General features: G+C 38.1%; 3 protein-coding genes and 1 long non-coding RNA gene across 7 annotated transcripts in view; 1 reads left to right on the top strand and 3 right to left on the bottom strand.

The window, feature by feature from the left end:
* Positions 1-2,498, bottom strand: part of LOC146457901 (uncharacterized) — a 34,193-nt gene extending 31,695 nt beyond the window's left edge. The window contains exon 1 of the mRNA XM_085091413.1: positions 1,954-2,498. The gene's annotated coding sequence lies outside the window, so the exon portion shown is untranslated. The remainder of the gene's footprint in view (positions 1-1,953) is intronic.
* On the top strand, positions 801-13,635 carry LOC146457900 (putative oxidoreductase PXDNL). 4 transcript variants are annotated; one of them, XM_085091433.1, is made up of 13 exons: positions 1,050-1,131; positions 1,330-1,689; positions 3,307-3,561; positions 4,628-4,882; positions 6,872-7,129; positions 8,246-8,362; positions 9,144-9,186; positions 9,336-9,411; positions 9,735-9,785; positions 10,284-10,334; positions 11,064-11,114; positions 11,816-11,935; positions 12,000-13,635. In XM_085091433.1, the coding sequence occupies exons 1-12, from the start codon at positions 1,065-1,067 to the stop codon at positions 11,903-11,905; spliced, it is 1,674 nt and encodes a 557-aa protein (XP_084947559.1). In that variant the 5' UTR covers positions 1,050-1,064; the 3' UTR covers positions 11,906-11,935; positions 12,000-13,635. The 4 variants fall into 4 exon arrangements, with proteins under 4 accessions (XP_084947560.1, XP_084947562.1, XP_084947559.1 ...); XM_085091434.1 differs by having other exon boundaries at positions 801-1,131; positions 11,816-13,635; XM_085091436.1 differs by lacking the exon at positions 3,307-3,561 and having other exon boundaries at positions 807-1,131; positions 11,816-13,635.
* On the bottom strand, positions 12,905-14,330 carry LOC146457899 (uncharacterized). Its single transcript, XR_014858355.1, has 2 exons — positions 13,310-14,330; positions 12,905-12,937 (listed from the first exon to the last, which is right to left on the bottom strand). It is a non-coding gene; the product is annotated as an uncharacterized LOC146457899 (long non-coding RNA).
* A 1,867-nt stretch (positions 14,331-16,197) lies between these two features.
* Positions 16,198-18,723, bottom strand: part of LOC146457897 (hemicentin-1-like) — a 75,627-nt gene continuing 73,101 nt past the window's right edge. The window contains exons 53-54 of the mRNA XM_085091404.1: positions 17,899-17,977; positions 16,198-17,009 (exon numbers count right to left, since the gene is read on the bottom strand). Coding sequence (XP_084947530.1) covers positions 16,990-17,009; positions 17,899-17,977 — 99 coding nt within the window. The 3' untranslated portion in view covers positions 16,198-16,989. The remainder of the gene's footprint in view (positions 17,010-17,898; positions 17,978-18,723) is intronic.

The following is an 18,723-nucleotide window of genomic DNA, read 5'->3' as shown; positions in this document are numbered from 1 at the left end:
AGTCCTTAACGCTCCAATCGTCCCGGGAAACAGACTTCGCACAGAAACCTTTAAACAACAGCAAGGTGGTTCAAAAGGACTCCTGTGTTCATTTTGTTTTACAAACCGTGCCGCTATTGTATTTTCCGACTTGAGTTTTTTGACAATACCATGATAAGTGCCAAAAACAAAAGGGAGCAACACCAGGTGATGTTATAATAACGTTCAATCATGAATGGACGTTACGATCTTAGGCCGAAAAAAAAAATGCAGGTGAAAACTGCCATTGATACGAAATCCATTTTGCATCGGTAAAGTTTGCGAAAGAAAGTTTAGGGTATATAGTTTTTTTTACAACCGTACGATTTGCGTAAAACAGTGGAATGAGTAACAAAACCTTATACTTAAATACGCAAATACTGTAATAGCTGTCACTACAAAGAGACACTCTCATTTGTTAAGCAAATTATGAGGCATTTGTTACTCGTTGCTCGTCAGCTAGTCACTGTTTTCTTAAATGAATTGATCTAAAAACAGAAAATATAACTACTGATTAGACGTTTTGTGACAGTTTGCCTCAAATTTTACTTAGCTAGGAATATTCATTGCTGACAAAAAAAATTAAATTAAAAATGAAAATTTAAAAAAAGCGAGAAAAAGGGCGACAGCAGCACCGTTACACCGGAAGTTACAGTTGCAGACGCCATCTTAATATCGTAATTTGTCAGCAAAAATTCTAAACATATCTCAATTTCCTGTTGTTTTGAAAGTAACACATTTTGTTTAATATTACACGAGTGTTTCTCTCTAAAGCTTGTGCACAACGCACACTAAATGTTCCCGCGACTTTAGTGAGGGAACCTTCCGGATTGATCTCATTTTCACTGTACTCCGTCTGTTGTTGTCGGGTTCGGAGTACAACCTCCGACAAAGGATTACGACAACAGCTGACGTCAATACAGGAGCAGCTACAGCATGCAGATCAGAGGCTATTGAAAGTCGAGAGGTTGTTAGGATCGGAAAATAAATAGAAACACAAAAGGATTTCATGCCTGAGTTACCCTGAGACGTGAGCGAACGACAAAATGGAGGTCTATAACTTGAACGCGGCCTCCTCGCTCTTATTTCTCGTTCACAACTTTGTTTTACTCGGTAAGTGGCGTATAATACGTTGGCCAGTATCTGTTTGAGTTGTATCTAGAAGGGATATAACACCGACGTTAAACTGATAAGATTACGCAGAGTTTCGGACTCGGAAGCGACCGGTTTTACTCGCGTAATGTCACAGTCTACCCTCTATTGAAGGTAGTTAGAAGCCCGCTTTGTTTATTTGCCTTCGTTTGCTTTCAGATGGATTTCAGTGGTCGTTCAAACAACAGGCAAGTCATGTAATCGACGTTGCTGTCGGATCAGACATTTCATTACCGTGCGAGTATGAACTTACACCGCAAGAACAACAGGAAGCAAGGACATTTCATCTGCTAACATGGACACGAGAAGAGCCCATGAACAGCGAAAACTGGGCCGGTTTGGCGATCAAGTCTACCTTAACTGGGAGCAAAGTTATTTATGACGATCCACAACGTATTTTTATCACCAATGACACCTTGAATGTGAAGAACGTCGCTGTTCAAGATCGCACGCGCTATCAGTGCTCATTTCAAAGCAGTTTCTTCACGACTCCAAGCACAATTGAATTGAATGTTCAATGTGAGTATTATTATGCTAAAATAACCTTTACGTTCCCAAGAGGCTCAAATCTGGGTCTCGGAAACAAATGAAAAACCCAATGATATTTTGCAACATATTAGCAAACAAACAGCACTAGCTATAGGTAAGACAACTAGGTGTTCATTCTAGATTTCACTCACCGACGCAAATTGAAAATCGAGGGAAATTCACAGCACATCAGTATGTATGGACCTAGTTTCCATCAACAAAACAGCTGCAGAAGGGTTGATACTGTGTTCTTACCTCGGGCTTCAAAGCTTTAAGTTGTAATTTCCTCTTCCTTTGGACCACCGCGTTACTGATAGTTGCTATTATTGTTATTCAAGTAACTGCTTTGCAAGATCTTCTTTCGCTTTTATGCCACTGGGACACTGATTTTACGATCATCGCGAGAAACTAAACGCATTAAAATGAACTCTTTCCCGCCCGCTGTCCGCTAAATTTATTTCCCTCTACTTTGATCGCTGTTTTAACGCGTAAAGATTTGTTTTCACAAATTACGGCTGTCAAAAACAGCATTGTTCGCACAGACGCCTTGTCAAAGGTGACGAAATATTAGTGTCAAAACTGCAGATAGAATTTCAATCGCAGTGAATACTTCTGCGTACTCGACACGTATAAAGAAAATTAAACTTCTCGCTTTTGTTCTAGTGCTTTCTCTAGGATTTGTTCGGGTTCATTTTCTCATTGCACAGAATTTTAAATAAATCACTTTTGATTCTTTTTATTGAAGTCTTTCAATATTTAATCGACATGTTCACTGTCATTCCTAAAAGGATATTGTAAGTACGTGCCAGATATTTTAATAAGATTTGAAAAAAATTGATTCTATGGATTATCTGTGTGAATCCTTATGAAATAGGCAGTGTTGTGAAATATCTTTGGATCAAAAATATTCGCTTCAGGCGTCGTGAGCGAGTTGTACGTCATGAAACAGATAATGTTATGTGATAAAGGTCACAGTTGTCGCCCACTCATAAATATTCAAGCTGCAGTGAGCGCAATTAAAATTATGGATCAAATGTTGTGCAAATTGTTTTTGTTTTTTTGCGAGAATTTTACAAATTGGAAGTTTTCGGAGGCTTTCAGGATCAAGAAATTTGAGATTTAGAAAAATGAAATTAATTAAAACGCCATTTTAATCCGAATTTCTGAGGTAAGTAATCCCATACCCTCTAAAAAGATGTTGCACCGAGATTGACGAACTCTCGGGTTTTGTGGTTTTTTTTGTCTGGAAATACTGCGCCCTTTGCGGGATAGGATCAATTGAGGTACACTCCTGCTCTTTGCAAAAAATACGTAATAAAACTGATTCTAAGCAACTTTAGATCAAACTTGTGAACACTGTAACAGTATATACAATAACTATTCATTTTTATTTTGGCTCGTAAGTGAAGAAAAATTCGGAAGAACTTAAAAATTCCGTAAAATTTAGTATCTCCATAAAGATGGAACGAATAATTTTGACCAAAAATTTTCATGTTAGGCAAAGTAATTATACTAGTGTGTAACATTAATTGACTGATTCTTCTTCAGACAAAATATTGTAGATTGACAGTATTTGAATTTTTTTTTTTTCATAATTCTACCTTCTAGATCCCCCTGAGATAACAATCCCGTCGTTGTCTCAAGAGGTTGCTGAGAGCAATGGAGTCACCCTAGTGTGCAATGCATCTGGCAATCCACGGCCGAAGATTACGTGGACTAAACAAGGAAGCAACACTATACTCTCCACATCTGAGACTCTCGTGCTGCCAAACCTGATGAAAAGAGATGATGGGTCAGTGTACACATGTAAAGTGCAAAATTATCTTGGATCAAAAGAAGCTAACGCCACGATTACTATGTTATGTAAGTAGTAATTGAATTTTTGTAAACTGTCGTTAGTATTTTTATCTTAATTCTTAGTCTTGAACGATTTTAATCACCAACCACTCAGTTTTATATTTTATAAAATTTAACTTTAATTAGTGTCTTAAACTGAACTTTAGTTGTGGTTAAGTTTTTTAATAGCTGTATTTTAGTTTTATTTTAAAGTATTTTTAACCTTTATTTAAGGGGACCCTCCTGAAAACCACCGTAAGGTGATTGGAGGCCTCCTCTTAAAATATTTTTTATTATCATATTTTATTTTGTTATTATTATAATTAACAATTATTTCACGAGCGCACGTTGGAAACAAAATGGCAGATAGCCAACGAGGCGCTTGCCATAATCATCTCGTCTCCAACAAGTGCGAGTGGTATTATTGAAAACAACCACGAAAAATCACTAAGTCCTGCTAATCTAGTGATATTTCCTTTTCCCCCTGAGGCGTGCTCTTACCATATTTGTGGGGCATGGTACAATGGCTCATATACCATGGCCACTAGACCAATCAAAACTCTGGAACTGCGTTACCCAATGATTACGGTTTTTGTTTTTTCAATAAAACTTGTGGTGGTTTAGAATGTACATCTAATCCGAATTTCTGAAGTTAGTAATCCCATACCCTCTAAAAAGATGTTGCACCGAGATTGACGAACTCTCGGGTTTTGTGGTTCGTTTGTCTGGAAATACTGCGCCCTTTGCGGGATAGGATCAATTGAGGTACACTCCTGCTCTTTGCAAAAAATACGTAATAAAACTGATTCTAAGCAACTTTAGATCAAGCTTGTGAACACTGTAACGGTATATACAATAACTATTCATTTTTATTTTGGCTCGTAGTGAAGAAAAATTCGGAAGAACTTAAAAATTCCGTAAAATTTAGTATCTCCATAAAGATGGAACGAATAATTTTGACCCAAAATTTCCATGTTAGACAAAGTACAGAAAGTAATTATACTAGTGTGTAACATTAATTGACTGATTCTTCTTCAGACAAAATATTGTAGATTGACAGTATTTGAATTTTTTTTTTCATTCTACCTTCTAGATCCCCCTGAGATAACAATCCCGCCGTTGTCTCAAGAGGTTGCTGAGAGCAATGGAGTCACCCTAGTGTGCAATGCATCTGGCAATCCACGGCCAAAGATTACGTGGACTAAACAAGGAAGCAACACTATACTCTCCACATCTGAGACTCTCGTGCTGCCAAACCTGATGAAAAGAAATGATGGGTCAGTGTACACATGTAAAGTGCAAAACTATCTTGGATCAAAAGAAGCTAACGCCACGATTACTATGTTATGTAAGTAGTAATTGAAAATTTGTAAACTGTCGTTAGTATTTTTATCTAAATTCTTAGTCTTGGAACGATTTTAATCACCAACCACTCAGTTTTATATTTTATAAAATTTAACTTTAATTAGTATCTTAAACTGAACTTTAGTTGTGTCAAAGTTTTTAGCTGTATTTTAGTTTTATTTTAAAGTATTTTTAACCTTTATTTAAGAGGACCCTCCTGAAAACCACCGTAAGGTGATTGGAGGCCTCCTCTTAAAATATTTTTTATTATTATATTTTATTTTGTTATTATTATAATTAACAATTATTTCACGAGCGCACGTTGGAAACAAAATGGCAGATAGCCAACGAGGCGCGCAGCCCCGAGATTGCTATAATCATCTCGTCTCCAACAAGTGCGAGTGGTATTATTGAAAACAACCACGAAAAATCGTTAAGTCTTGCTAATCTAGTGATATTTTCTTTTCCCATGAAGCGTGCTCTTACCATATTTGTGGGGCATGGTACAATGGCTCATATGCCATGGCCCCTAAACCAATCAAAACTCAGAAACTGCGTTATCCAATGATAACCGATTTTTTTTTCAATAAAACCTGTGGTGGTTTAGAATACACATCTAGTCAAAGAAATTTCAGCCCTGTAAATTTGAGATACTACTTAATTCCAGCTGATTGATGCAATCATGCCGTCACGATCTTGACATCAAAATTTTATTTTCAACACACGGCATAAGAAATGCGTGTTGTTGAAAAGCATGTTCATAAAAAAAGAACTGTGAAAAATCAGTGAACAAAAAAGGTCAATTGGTTCAAAAGTTTTTTTTTCCGAAACTCGGGAAATTAAAAATTGCACCAAAATGCCAATTATGGCGGGAAAAGGAGAATTTTACTTGCGGTTACCATGAAAACGTTAACTAGAATTCGTTCATTTAAATTTCGCCTCGTTGGTCAATCGTTAAGTGCACTTCGCAAGAAACCGAAAGAACGGAGGCAGATTGTCCGGTTTTTAAGTTGTCATCCGGCAATTAGGCTGACATGCTGTACTTTGTTTTTGTAAATTTACGGATACAGGAGTAGGAGTGATCTAAAGATTCAAAAGTAAACAGAGTTTACATCCTCAAGGCAGAAAAGCAAACATTTTTGACAGTTATTTTGCAGCTGTTTTGCTTGAGGCGACAAATTACGTTGCTTATGACGCTCTTCCTTAAATTTACATCAGCGTTTCACAAAACAGGAACATTTCACACCTATACGGAGAATTCACATACATGTAAACAGGATGCACTAAAATGTATATGAAAACTGCAAATGGAATTGAAACTTTTCGTGCTACAAGATGAACGTTTTTGGACGAACAAGTTGTCTAAGAGAGACGAGTTATCTTAGCGTTAAGTCAAAGGAACACAACTTACGACGTAAAATTCATTTGAATTTTGTTCGCTGATTTGTCTATCTGTTAAGGCGATCACAAAGGCAGATGCATGGCTTATACACTAGAGATTGCTTGCAAACTAAGAGGGCTGTCTGTCTAATACGACTCGTTCCTCCAAATATTTTGTCCGACTTCTACTGTAGTGAGAAAATGGCCATTGGTCTGGTGGCGCATTGGACACTCTTTCCAAGCGCAATTTAACAAATGTTTGCAAGAAATTAAAAAGAAACAATTTTTCTCTGTAGAGATTTAAAATTGTAGAAAGCTGCTGTAGAAAATACAAGCCAGGAGAGCCTTTCAACTGCTGGCGGATTTGACTTGGATTGCTCGCAGTTCCCTTTTTGATTGTTGATCGAGTGAACTAATCGCACGAGCAAGACTGGAGCGAGCGAGCAGTTCTTCCCTTGCCTCCTTCCCTCGCTCCAGTCTACGCTAACCCCTTAGATTTCTTAGAAAGCGATTGCTAGCGCTTTCACTTCTCCCAAACTTCCATGAGTGCTGAATATTTTTTTAGAGTATCAAGTCGTATGTACTTAATTATGCATATATTTTTTTTAAATAGATAAACCAACGGAAACCCAACTTACCATTCCTTCTAGTGAGGTGAAGAAGGGAGAACCCTTGGACATCACGTGTACAGCTCGTGCAAACCCCTCCCCTGAGTACAAATTTTACCGCGCTGGTAAGCTGATCAGGTGGTCGCGTAAAGCTGTGCTGTCCTTTCTCAGTGTCAAGTCCGAAGACGAAGGAACGTACCGGTGCATTCCAGTCAATTATCTGGGTGATGGCCCTGAGGCTTCTGTTACTGTCACTGTTGATGGTAAGGCAATCTTACAATGCAAATTAATTTATTCCCCTTCTTTGATTGGGTATTTTAAGCGTGGACGTTCCAAACATCCCGCCATGAGACCCGTTCCAAGAATAAATCTTCTCGGGAAAGAACTGAATACAAGGCTTAGTTTGAGAGATAGAGGCTCGGGTCATGGTCTCCTGACCCTGCAAAGCCTCTTATATATGTACCTGTTATTTATGTTTTGATGGCCTCATTATCTGTGATATATTCCTGTTTTTGGCGCCGTCCGTCCACTGCAATACCGTGAATACAATTGCCACTTACAGTACTCCGCTAAGTCTTGTCAAATGTCGTTGTCGTGTAACTCATTGCAAGTGTAACCTTTAAGATACGATTCGCGTTATGCCACGAGAAACCGTTACATAACTTTTCCATACCTGAGGTCTCTAAAATACAAAGTGATGTCACATGCCCGGCAATTTCAGTTATGTTATAGTTTTCTTGGTAACAAAAAATAAACAAATGAACAAAAAATAATAATAATAATAATAATAATAATAATTGTTAATTTTTTTTTCTTTTCTTTTTATCAAGTGGAACTGATTTTAAAATGCCGAATTTAATTTTTTTTAAAAACTTCATGACATTTGACCTTTTTAATCGAAATGAATTGTGAATAGGTTTTTTAATAGCTTTTTTTATAATAATAATAATTATTATTATTATTATTATTATTATTATTATTATTATTATTATTAACAAAAAGTTAACATTTAGGTGCACATAACCGATTTACGCTTGCTTTTCGGTATCATTTCAAAGAAAAAACTCAGTTTTACTTAGTAATCCGTTTCACAATTGTAAACAGGTTTTAATAGTTCTTTTTTTATACTCTTATCTTGTAAATAAGCAATTTTCTTGAAATATGTAAATAAAGGGATTCTCCCATTATTATTATTATTATTATTATTAAGTAATTTTACAAACATCCCGCCATGAGACCCGTTCCAAGAATAAATCTTCTCTGGAAAGAACTGAATACAAGGTTTAGTTTGAGAGATTATTATTATTATTATTATTATTATTATTATTATTATTATTAAATAATAATGAATAATAATAATAAGCTATTTATTCTTATAGACGGCGAGACATTCCCTGTCTGGGGGTACGCAGGTGTTGCTGGAGGCGTTCTTGTCATCGTTTTGATTGTCGCAGTTATTGCTGTGTGTCGCGCAAGAAAAACCTGGAAGAAAGCTGGTAAGAAAAGAAATGAAAAAAAGGGTCAGTGCCCCTGAAGAGGGTTGATCAGTAGCTTTCATTTCAGTGGTCACACTTCAGGATTTCATCCATCTTGAACTGCGTCAAAAACAGCACCACATGAAAGTACTTAGCCTCCCACGCAGACTCTCTTTTGGCTCGTCACTAAATCGTTCCTGCCCAACAAGAGGAAAGATGCGTGACAAGCCAAAAGAGCGTCTGCGAGGGAGGCTAGAAAGTACTAGGTCCCTTGCATCTGAATGGTCACGCTTTAGGATTTCACTTTATAGACGTAAAATCTAGAACCACCTTGTACAGCATAATAAACAACACCACAGGAAAGTACTGCTCGGTAGCTTTCATTTGAATGGTCACACTTTAGGATTCCATCCACAGGCCGGCCAGCTAAAACCACCTTGTATAACATTATATGACATGACCACAACTGAATCGTCTCACTATAGAATTTTGTTCAGTCTCCAATTCAGTCTCATCTTCTACAGCACGATAAACAAGCGTTCAAAGGAACTTTTGCTCATAACCTTTAAAGTTGGAATGCTCAAACTTTAAGATTTCATCCACAGAACCAAAACAGCACTTTAAACATTTTTTTTACTTGATAACTTTTAAAAAGGTAGTCCACCTTTTAATTTTTCCAGACTCCAAAAGTCCTTACTTTAGCATATTTTACGAAAAATCGTTTAAAAATTAGTCTTTTGTAAGAATTTTATGAATAACGATGTACTATTTTTTATGCGCGTTTCCATTTTGATCTTTACAGGTAAAAGAGGAAAGAAGCCGCAAGTGCAAAATGGCATATTAAGGTAAAACATTCTACATTCCAAAGACGTACAAATTTTAAGCTAAAGCTCTCAAGGTTTGCAGAATTTTCCTTATCCCAGGAGTAATCGCCCGCGGGGGACTTATTTGACTGTATTATCTGACTGTTTGCTTTGTCAATTCACTTTTGCAGGCCGATAGATGCAAAAGAGGCACACGTTGGTCCGGGTGCTTTTTACAGCGGAGACTACATGAATGGAGGACGGGAGGTAGGTTTACAGGAAATTTCGTGATAATGGAAACGCTTGACACCTGTTTGTCCAATCTGTGTGGCAGGCGCAGGAAAGGGGAAGGGAGGGAGGGAGAGAGGGAGAGAATCACGCGCTCGCGCGAAGCAAGGGTAGCGCGGAGGAGGTAGCTGCACTTACCTCTCCCTTCGTTCACGCTCCGCGCGAGTGTCCGATTCCCCTCTTGCACCTGTCACGCAGGCCATTGTTCAGCCTGTTTAATTCTTTCCTTCCTTAGTTATCCTACCTCAGTTAGCCGGTTAGGTTTTTTCAGTTTCTGTATCACTCTTGTACTTTGGTTGCAGATTCCTCTGAATGGAGCTTTAAGTTATAGTGACATCAGAGTGAGTCGCGAGGTGAGTTTCAGTTAAACCTTAAGGAATAGCCTTGGGCATAGCAACGGTTACCATTTAGCTTCCCCATTTTTTTTCTTTTTATCTGTGGCTAATGAAATAAACTTGCCAACACGATGCAGACAAAGACGGTGGCCAAGCCTTGTTAAGTAAATTTCGTTTGTCTAGAAAATGTTTCTGCATGGAAGCAATCCAATATCTTCCTCGTCCGTAAAGCTTACAAAGAAGGGTCACACTAGAATGGATACCCCAAAACAAGGTTGGACACTTTATGATGTTTATATAACAGGAAACTTATTGAATCCTGCGGTTGGGAGGGATGTGCTGAATTCAGTGTCGCTACTTTCGGGTTTGACTAACAACCGTCAAATTAATCGCTACCTTAAGGAATTTACCACTTCTGTTTTTTCTTTAAAAAGCCTTTGTGGAACTTGACGGCAGATAGATATAAGAAATTAATGTACTTTCTTTTAATAATTGGGCATCTTTTCATTTCCTCAGTTTCCCAGCGTAAAAGGTGCTTTGAGTGCTGATGACGTCAGAATGGGCGAGGTGAGCTTTGAACAGATAAACAAGAAAGAACGCTTTGAATGAATTTCGGTGGCTTTGGAAAAGAACCTCTTTGCTTTGATATCGTTAATTTCCAAGCGTTGAAGTCATTTCTTACGTTGACTAATAAACTCATGACTTAGTTTTATTACCACTTGATGGATATCAGTCACGTGGCGAGTGCCCCCAAACTATCTGCGGTTAATTAACCCGGTTTTATACACCCTTCTCCCTTCTTTCCTTACGGATATAGTTTGATAGGCTAATGTACGGTTACCCTAAGGAATTTTGCAAGGTTTTTCGATTGGTAATCATCCGATGATTACCAACCGAAAAACCTTTCAAAAATGCCAAGAAATAAGTACTTAATTTTCTTTGCACTTGAGTAAAGTGACACATTATGGAGCAAAGGTTATTGAGACTTGAACGAGCCCACCTGCAAGTCCGTCAAGTTAGCGTGTCTCAACAAGGGTGATTTTATCCTATCTCATGTGCCAACTATTAGATCTCCGCGCGTGCAATTATCATCAGGTACGCAATTTCGAAGCGGGTGATTTGTTCTAACTGCAACGTGTAAATTTCATTTTTGCTTATGGAAAATGAAGTGTAATGTTGTAGACGCGCCATAGAAGTCTAGTTTAGTAAACGTTTGTCTGTTTAAGAACCTTTTCACCATGGGCCGCTAAGATTTAAGATAACGTTTCTTAACAGTTGCGCCTTTTATTTACTCAGATTGCAAGATTGAATGGTGCTTTTAGCGCTGGTGACGTTAGGATGGGAGAGGTGAGTTTTAAGCGAATTAACAAAATAGAAATTTAGTCGTGTAAATGAATTTCGTATGCATGAAAATGGTACCAATGAGTTCTTGGAGCTGTTTTCCCCCGAGAAATTTCACACTGATGACGTAACACTTAGTTTTAAAACAAAGTTCTTCTTTAAAGGCCTTTTTTTCACTAGCGACAGAGTCGGAGTCGGAGTCGGAGTCGTAATCAGAAGCGTAGAGCTTATGATCTAGTGAAAACAGCGTTCCGATTCCGGAACGTAAGCGACGGAGTCGTAAGCGGAGTCGGAAGAAAATGGAAACGTTCTGATTCTTCTGACTCTGATTCCGTCGCTTATGACTCCGCTTACGACTCCGATTTTTTATTTCCACTAGGTCATAAACGCTCTTACAACTCCGCTTATGACTCCGACTCCGACTCCGACTCCGACTCCGTCGCTAGTGAAAGCCAGCCTTAAGTCAATCATGTGTACCATCTAGTTATATTACCGCTATCGCCTGGTGGAAATCCACCACCGACAAGTCGACTGCTCCCAACTGCCGTAGCTTATCCAGCGTCTGTAGAGTGGAGCAACTAGAAGCATTCCTTTTCCCTCGAGGTGGCGGCTGTACATTTTATCACAATACTTTGCGAAACTAACACAGCCAAAAGGCACTTAGTCAGTTTCTTTAGAAACTAACTCCTTATTATATTTCATTCCAGACTGCCTTCTCCAAACTAGAAGAAGCCTACCCAACCCGGTCCATCATGTATCTGATTTCCGGTTCAGAAGAGGCAGTCTCACAACTATAGCAGCAGAAGAACCTAAGGTCAAAATGGAAGGTCTGAAATGAACCCCTTAGTTTATCATGGGTAATCAGGAGGACGCGACCGAAAATTGTAGGAGTTGTTTTAGCTTTGATAAAGTGTACATTGGTTACTTTTTCGGGAAGTCCTCCGTTTAAAAGGAAAAACTAACAGTTGGCTTGCATCTGTTTTAACTTTGCAAGTGAGACAGTCTTAAAATGTGTTTTTCAATTTTCACAGTAACACTTGAATTACCCGTCTTGTTTTCTGAAAGGGGTATAGTCCTAAAGTGATGACGTCATAAAAACTAAATTTTTGAAATTATGGGATTTTTTCATATGATTGGAAAGAGCACGATGATTGCGATTTGGGGTCGAGATATTAGCTCTGTTATGCCCCGATGAGTCCATACAAATCCTTCTAAATTTAGAAGGATTTGTATGGAGTCATCGGGGCATAACAGAGCTAATATCTCGACCCCAAATCGCAATTAGATGCTGATTTTTGGCAAGTAGGCATTTTTCATCTTGCTTTTTCCGATCAAACGAACAAATCCCATAATTTCAAAAATTCAAATATTTGTGACGTCACACTTTAAGACTCTATATAGGCACCGCCCTTCCCGCGTGTTTTCCCCTAGTTACGTTCGTAAGGTATAAAAATTAGGCATCTTCTGAGGCATCGCTTGCTAGTTCGAAAAGACTAAAAAAGTACATCAGAAGATGGTGCTTAATGTAGTACATAAGTTTAATAAACCCATTTGTCGAAGAAGAGGGTTGCAGATTTTCAATAGGAGATTTTTGACGAGTTTTTATTAATAGATCTTTTTATCAGTAATAAAGAGAAGCAGATATCACTAGAAATTAAGAAGGTAGAGAAACATTGTATATAGTATAAAATGTAACAATATCAGTAAATTGATCATCAGTATTGTACGTTTCACGATTTGACTTGATGCTTTTATACTTTTTTCGCGGCAGAAGGCTTAATTTTGTATTCAATTTGTTGAAAATTTGAAAAAAAAAAGCATCAATGTCACTAGAATTTAAAGGGGAAGTATCACGAAAATTTGATGTCATTTGAAAACCCGAAAAAGTTAGTCTGACAACAGAAACAAAAAACTAATTGTCTAGTTTTGTTATAAATCACCACAGTCCAATAAAACTGTTGATTAGTGCCTCTGGCCAGAGACAGAGTTGGTCGAGATGGATTGAAACTTGAAAAATGGTAGGCTAATGTTTTTCAAGTTTTCGTATTTTTGTTTCCAAAATGCGCTAAAACAGGGTATGAGTTGCTCCTGTCAAGATTTGAGTTGATTTCTCTCCTCTCGTTGTTCTAGAATTATTTTGTAGCAAAATGAAGGTCTTATTTCACCATTTTTAACAAACGAGGTCAAAACCCCCATGATACTTCCCCTTTAAGTAGTTACCAAAAGTAAAGAATTAATTTTAAGACTGAGCGTCTTGTCAAGTTTTTAAAACAATTCGAAATAGATAGACACATTTAATGAAGTATTAGTTGTAACTAGAAATTAAAAGAAATTAATTAAGACATGATTAATAGAAATGTTAAGACGTTTGACAGTTTTTACGTTTAAAAAACAGACTGTACATTCAGTCTAATGCAATACAATGTAATCTCCTGTTTAAAAAATGTTGCTACCATTTTTTTCCAATTTTTTTTTTTTTTGAATTTTTTTAATAGAGTTGTTGCATTGTAATAAAATTCAAAACAATTTATAATAGAGTTAGCAAGTCATTATACTACAAGGTCCTAGTGTTTTCACCACTGTAGAAGTCTAACCCAGTTTCTCTAGAATTGAATGCGTTAAAAGCGCTTTGGTATGCAGTGGGCTTGCTTTCTAACCAAGGTTTTCCAGTCGGCTGCCACCTATACTGTTCATACCAGCATCGGCTGTCTTAAGCCCTTCCCCTTTTTAAACCCAAAAGACACGGAAGCCAGTTTTCCTTTCCGGGGTTTCAACAGGGATGGGTTGTTAACATCAAGCCAATCATGCTTGTGTGAGCCTGCCACGAGTAAAAATGCCACAGTTCTGGTGGTTTCCGGGACAACAAAGCCTCCCCGCCAATCAAAAGCACACCAGTGCCAACCAGTTGCGTTTCGGAAAGCTTGCATTTACATCGAAAACGGCTCAAAAGCTGTTTGGCTACGTAAAGGAATAATACTTCGGGCGTGAGACGCGCATAATGCGTGAGCGGTAGCAAGTATATAAAATGTGAGAACTTTTTCAAAAAAGCGTTTTTGTACTAGTTTTGACTCATCGGTTTAGAATTTTGTTATTTCTGCAATTCATCCTTCTTCGGTTCCCTCTTTAAACTCTATACAGGGTTGGCACTTGTTGGGATTATAACAATTCCCCGACTGTTCACTGAACACAAACGAGTTTTTAAGGACTATAGAAGACAAATTCTTCGCCCGCAATAAAGCCATAGCCTGTAAGAGCCGACGCCTTTTCCGGCTTACATTGAACATAACATAACATAACATAACATAACATAACATCTTATTCAGGAGGCTTCAACACTAATACAAAAACATACTGAATAGGGAAATCGTGAGGTTAACCCTGTATAAAAACAATTTCCCTAACTAAAAAATAAAATTCGATGGCTATTGATTCAATAAATATTCAAGTAAATTTTAAGCCTACTCTTAAAAACAGATCATGATTCGGCATGTACAATATATCCTGGCAAGTCATTTTATTTCCTTACAATGCGAACAAAGATGTTTCACCCGCGGCAAAGACCGGAAAAGGTGTGTCTTCTCGTAAGCTAATAAAGGAAGCGATGTAGCCACAGAAAATCAATTCTTTTGTGGGGACAATACCTTTGCCAAGAAGGAAACCCTTTCCCAAACCTGGTGACTAGCCAAAAATACAATTCCCTGACTTTTCCCTGACTGCCAGCTATTAAAACAACCTAACTCTTTGTTTCACCAGCCGATATGCCTTTTGGTTGGCACATAAACATTAAACGTTGGTGTAACTCAAACCATCGCTATGGGGAATGCGTGCAGAATATACATCCTCCAGACTCGTTAATCGTATTCCCCTCTTTGTGGTGAAGAATGAAAACAGTGAATAATATCTGCCATGAACCCATATTTGTGGAGCACGGATGGTGTAGAGGTGAGAATCTGGACCTTGGACTCGCGCCATATGTGGGTTGAGTTTAAAGTTGGTTCTCGTCCTTTCTCCAAGAGGTTTTACGGTGGCTACTCCTGCTTTCTCCTCTCCTCAAAAACCAGCATTTTCAAATTCCAATTCGATCTGGAGAGTATCGTTAACCCCTTAACACCTAATGTTACAGCTGATTTCATTGCTGTGTATAGACCCGGATTTTTTTTACATGATTCGACAGCATGATTCGACCGAGAGGTTATCAAGTCTAACTCATTATTTTTCCTTTAGCTGATATACCACGACAAATGTTATTGTTCATCGACTTCAAACAAAGGAAAAATAATAAGTTAGACTTGCCTTTTTGTACGTAAAACCAAGGCGCAGAATCGATCGACACATTGTTGCAATGCTAGCCGGGTCCCAGTAACGGCGTGAAACCAGTCTTGGTATTCATCTATATAGAGTTCCGGCTTGCCCCTTATCATCGCCTCTAAAACTTTGTTTTCTCTATCTGTTCCAATACCAGGCAAAGAAAAGTTAATGCTAGCATATATTGTTCAAGATATTGTTCAAGAAACCAAACATAAACAAAACAAACACGAGCTTACAAGACAAGATTCTTTGCCGTCCTTTTCTTCTCTTTCGGTTCACCTCGCCACGTTGCCGATACAATCTACGGATTTTTGAAACAAATGCGGTACTCGTAAAAAGAACATTGGCTGTTTTACTTTATCGAGCTCCCGTACAAATATTGGTGATAAATCACCCGCCGCCTCAAGTCTTCGTGCAGAACCTTCATGATTTTGCGAGTTCATCGATGAGCTTGGTAACCTCTCGGTCGAATCATGACCGTCGAATCATGTAAAAAAAAATCCGGGTCTATACACAGCAATGAAATCAGTTGTAAAGAACCAATTCTCCCATCTGTCCCCATACTTTTCTTATAAAAGTACTGGGGAGAAGTTATTAAAATATGAGGAAAATTCACCAATGGTGATCATATCCCTAATTCTTATGTCCTCAGGGGCCACAGGGGTTGAATAAGCATTGATATTACAAGGAGAAATTTGGTGAGGATCACTGTCAGGCCTCAAAGGGTTACTAAAGTACTCTATGCTAAATACATTGGTGAACCGGAAGCAAAAAGCCATCCTCAGGTACAAAATAATTGATTATATTTCAATGCTCAGGCAATAAACAATGCCATAAATTAGCTATAAAATATTTCACAATTTGTCAAATATCTTTAACAAGGATGCATAAATATTGGGTTGGAAGCTGGATAAATCATAACATTAGTCGCTTCATCGAGGTGGTTACATTGCAACAATCATTTCATTCATTTCGCATTTCTTTTGTGATGAATCCAGTTATGTCCAACGATTACTTTTGGAGCAAAATTAAATATAATAAATAATAGTACATAAATAGAAATCTCTCATGCAGTTTAATACTGATGTAACTAAATTGACGACAAGAGCTTTTTATGTACGAGGTATACCACATATAAATGATTTCCAATTGTACTTGCACGCTTGTGCGCAAACAAGGTTATAAGACTTATAAACGTATAAAACTTACAAAAATAACTTACTCACCGAATAACGCATATTACCTGTGGAAAGACCACATTAAAACGTACAGGATTTGTTTTTTTGTTTTTTGCATCAAAAATTTACTGCTGTCACCATGCAAACCAGAGTTATACTATTAGCAGAGGCGTCTTTTAGCAAATCTGCCATCGACTTTTTGCATTACCAAAGACAACATTGATATAACCCTCAGATGAGTTGTAGTCTTCACTTGGCAAAATATTCTTGTAGAAAGGACATGAATCGACATTTTGACCCTGCTTAACAGAGATACTTTAAAGGTCGCTTGCAAACCATTTCTTCCAACTTCTCTTTACTTGGACCATTTATCACCATCACTGGATCGGACAATCTTACAATGACGTGGTGTTACCTTTAAAGAAAAGAGAGAGGTCATGTCAGAACGCTGTTCAATTGAGTGAACTAAAGTCATTACTCTGGTCAATAACAAACCAACGCAAACAGAGCAATGAACCAATCGGAACTTAAAGGAAATGCATTTGACCAGAGCCAAGCGCGGGAAAACGTGCGCGCGCAACTCGGTTTGATATTGCCTTCTTATTGGTTGCGAAAGTGGTTCGAGTTTTGCTAACCAATAATAGTACACAGTAAAACAAAACCAAAGAAAACGCCCATTATTTTCAACACTCAGTTGAAAACCGCTCTAAATATTTGGCCTCGTATGCACGGGTGGAGCAATTTTCGAAAGGTTATCACGTCCCAAGGGCAACGAATCTCTCCGCGTAAAGTCACCCTGGGACGCGTTTCTTAAAATCCACGAAACGTTTTTTTTCTATTTTAAGTACATAGTGTTTATTATCGGAATTTGATTTTTAATAAGTTTGAAACCTTAGCTGGTGAAAACTTTCCAATTTTAAGAAGCACATTGGACTTACTTACACTTAAAGGTATAACCAGTGATCGAAAGAAGTTAGTTAAAAACTACATCTATGGCCCGAGTTTGCTGTCAATCCCTAAGGCATCAGCGGCTGACAAACTACAAACTACACGTAGTCTGCCAACGAGCTTCGGTTTTAGTCAGATTTTGAAAGAATATTTGTTACACAGGGCGTTTGAGTTAAAAAAAGTACGTTACTGAGAGAGGTCTTGGAACACCAAACCCCAAAAGGTGTGAAACAGAGAAGGTGCCGTCCCTTTGAAAATAATTTGTTTAACATGAAACGTTCAGGTACCTTTAGGAGACAAAATTCAATTTGGCTTGTTCGGAGGCTCGTATTTTCACACGGCAAAAAATTACTCACCATTGGAATCTCCTGTTGTTTGGCTGGCGAATCTCACACCGGGTGCTTCATCAGGACTTCTCTCGTGTATTCCGTTCACCTGAAAGAACGTTTTTATATAAAGTTAAAGATAATAAAAAGAATGACTATACTCTCGCGGTCAGCAATTATTAAACTTTTTAGCCTGGTTCCCACTTGTGAGATAAGCAAAAGCATAAGCACAAGCATAAGCATAAGAAAAAAATCGTGTGGGAACGGCGTGAAATAAGCGTGAGTTAAGCATAACCATAAGCATAAGCGCAAGAAAAAGAAAGTTTTTCCATTCCTTGTGCTTATCTCACGCTTGTGCTTATTTCACAAATGGGAACCGGCGTGAGGTAAGCACAAGCACAAGCAAGATGAATCCGCCCTTTTTTAATTCAGTTTCCAGATCTGCGTCAATGCGCTTGCGTATGCCTTATTTTCTTGTGCTTGTTTCACATGTGGGAACGCCGCAAAGATTACACTTGTGCTTATCGCACAAGTGGGAACCAGGCTTTTGAGTTGTAAAACCTTTTCCCCCCACTTTGTTTCGCCTGTCAAACAACATTTACGTGACATATATTTTAAAGGGCCACGCTGGAGTTGTAGTACTCAAAATTGTTTTACCTTGCAGTTAGCCGTTTCTACACGCAAGTCGCTCCAATCGGAGTCAATGTTTTGTGTGCTTAGAAAACTAACCCTTGAGAGGACGCAAGGGTGGAGATGACTTTGTGTGGATGGAAACCTCTCCGCTTTTCACTTGTACATAGCACCTATTTAGCACGAGAATGTGGTTTTCATTTCACTGTAAAATGGACCATTGGC

The sequence above is a fragment of the Pavona decussata genome, unplaced genomic scaffold, assembly GCF_977016875.1.
Source record: "Pavona decussata unplaced genomic scaffold, jaPavDecu1.1 SCAFFOLD_236, whole genome shotgun sequence".
In the NCBI taxonomy this organism is placed as follows: Eukaryota; Metazoa; Cnidaria; class Anthozoa; order Scleractinia; family Agariciidae; genus Pavona; species Pavona decussata.
The sequence above is the reverse complement of the archived record's forward strand: the minus strand, read 5'-3'. Positions and strand labels throughout refer to the sequence as shown.

Bases quoted from the DNA above. Each gene is read 5' to 3' on its own strand.
- LOC146457900 (XM_085091434.1), top strand. From the start codon at position 1,065: ATGGAGGTCTATAACTTGAACGCGGCCTCCTCGCTCTTATTTCTCGTT. The intron at 1,690-3,306 runs GTGAGTATTATT...TCTACCTTCTAG, and splicing joins AATTGAATTGAATGTTCAAT to ATCCCCCTGAGATAACAATC. The intron at 3,562-4,627 runs GTAAGTAGTAAT...TCTACCTTCTAG, and splicing joins CGCCACGATTACTATGTTAT to ATCCCCCTGAGATAACAATC.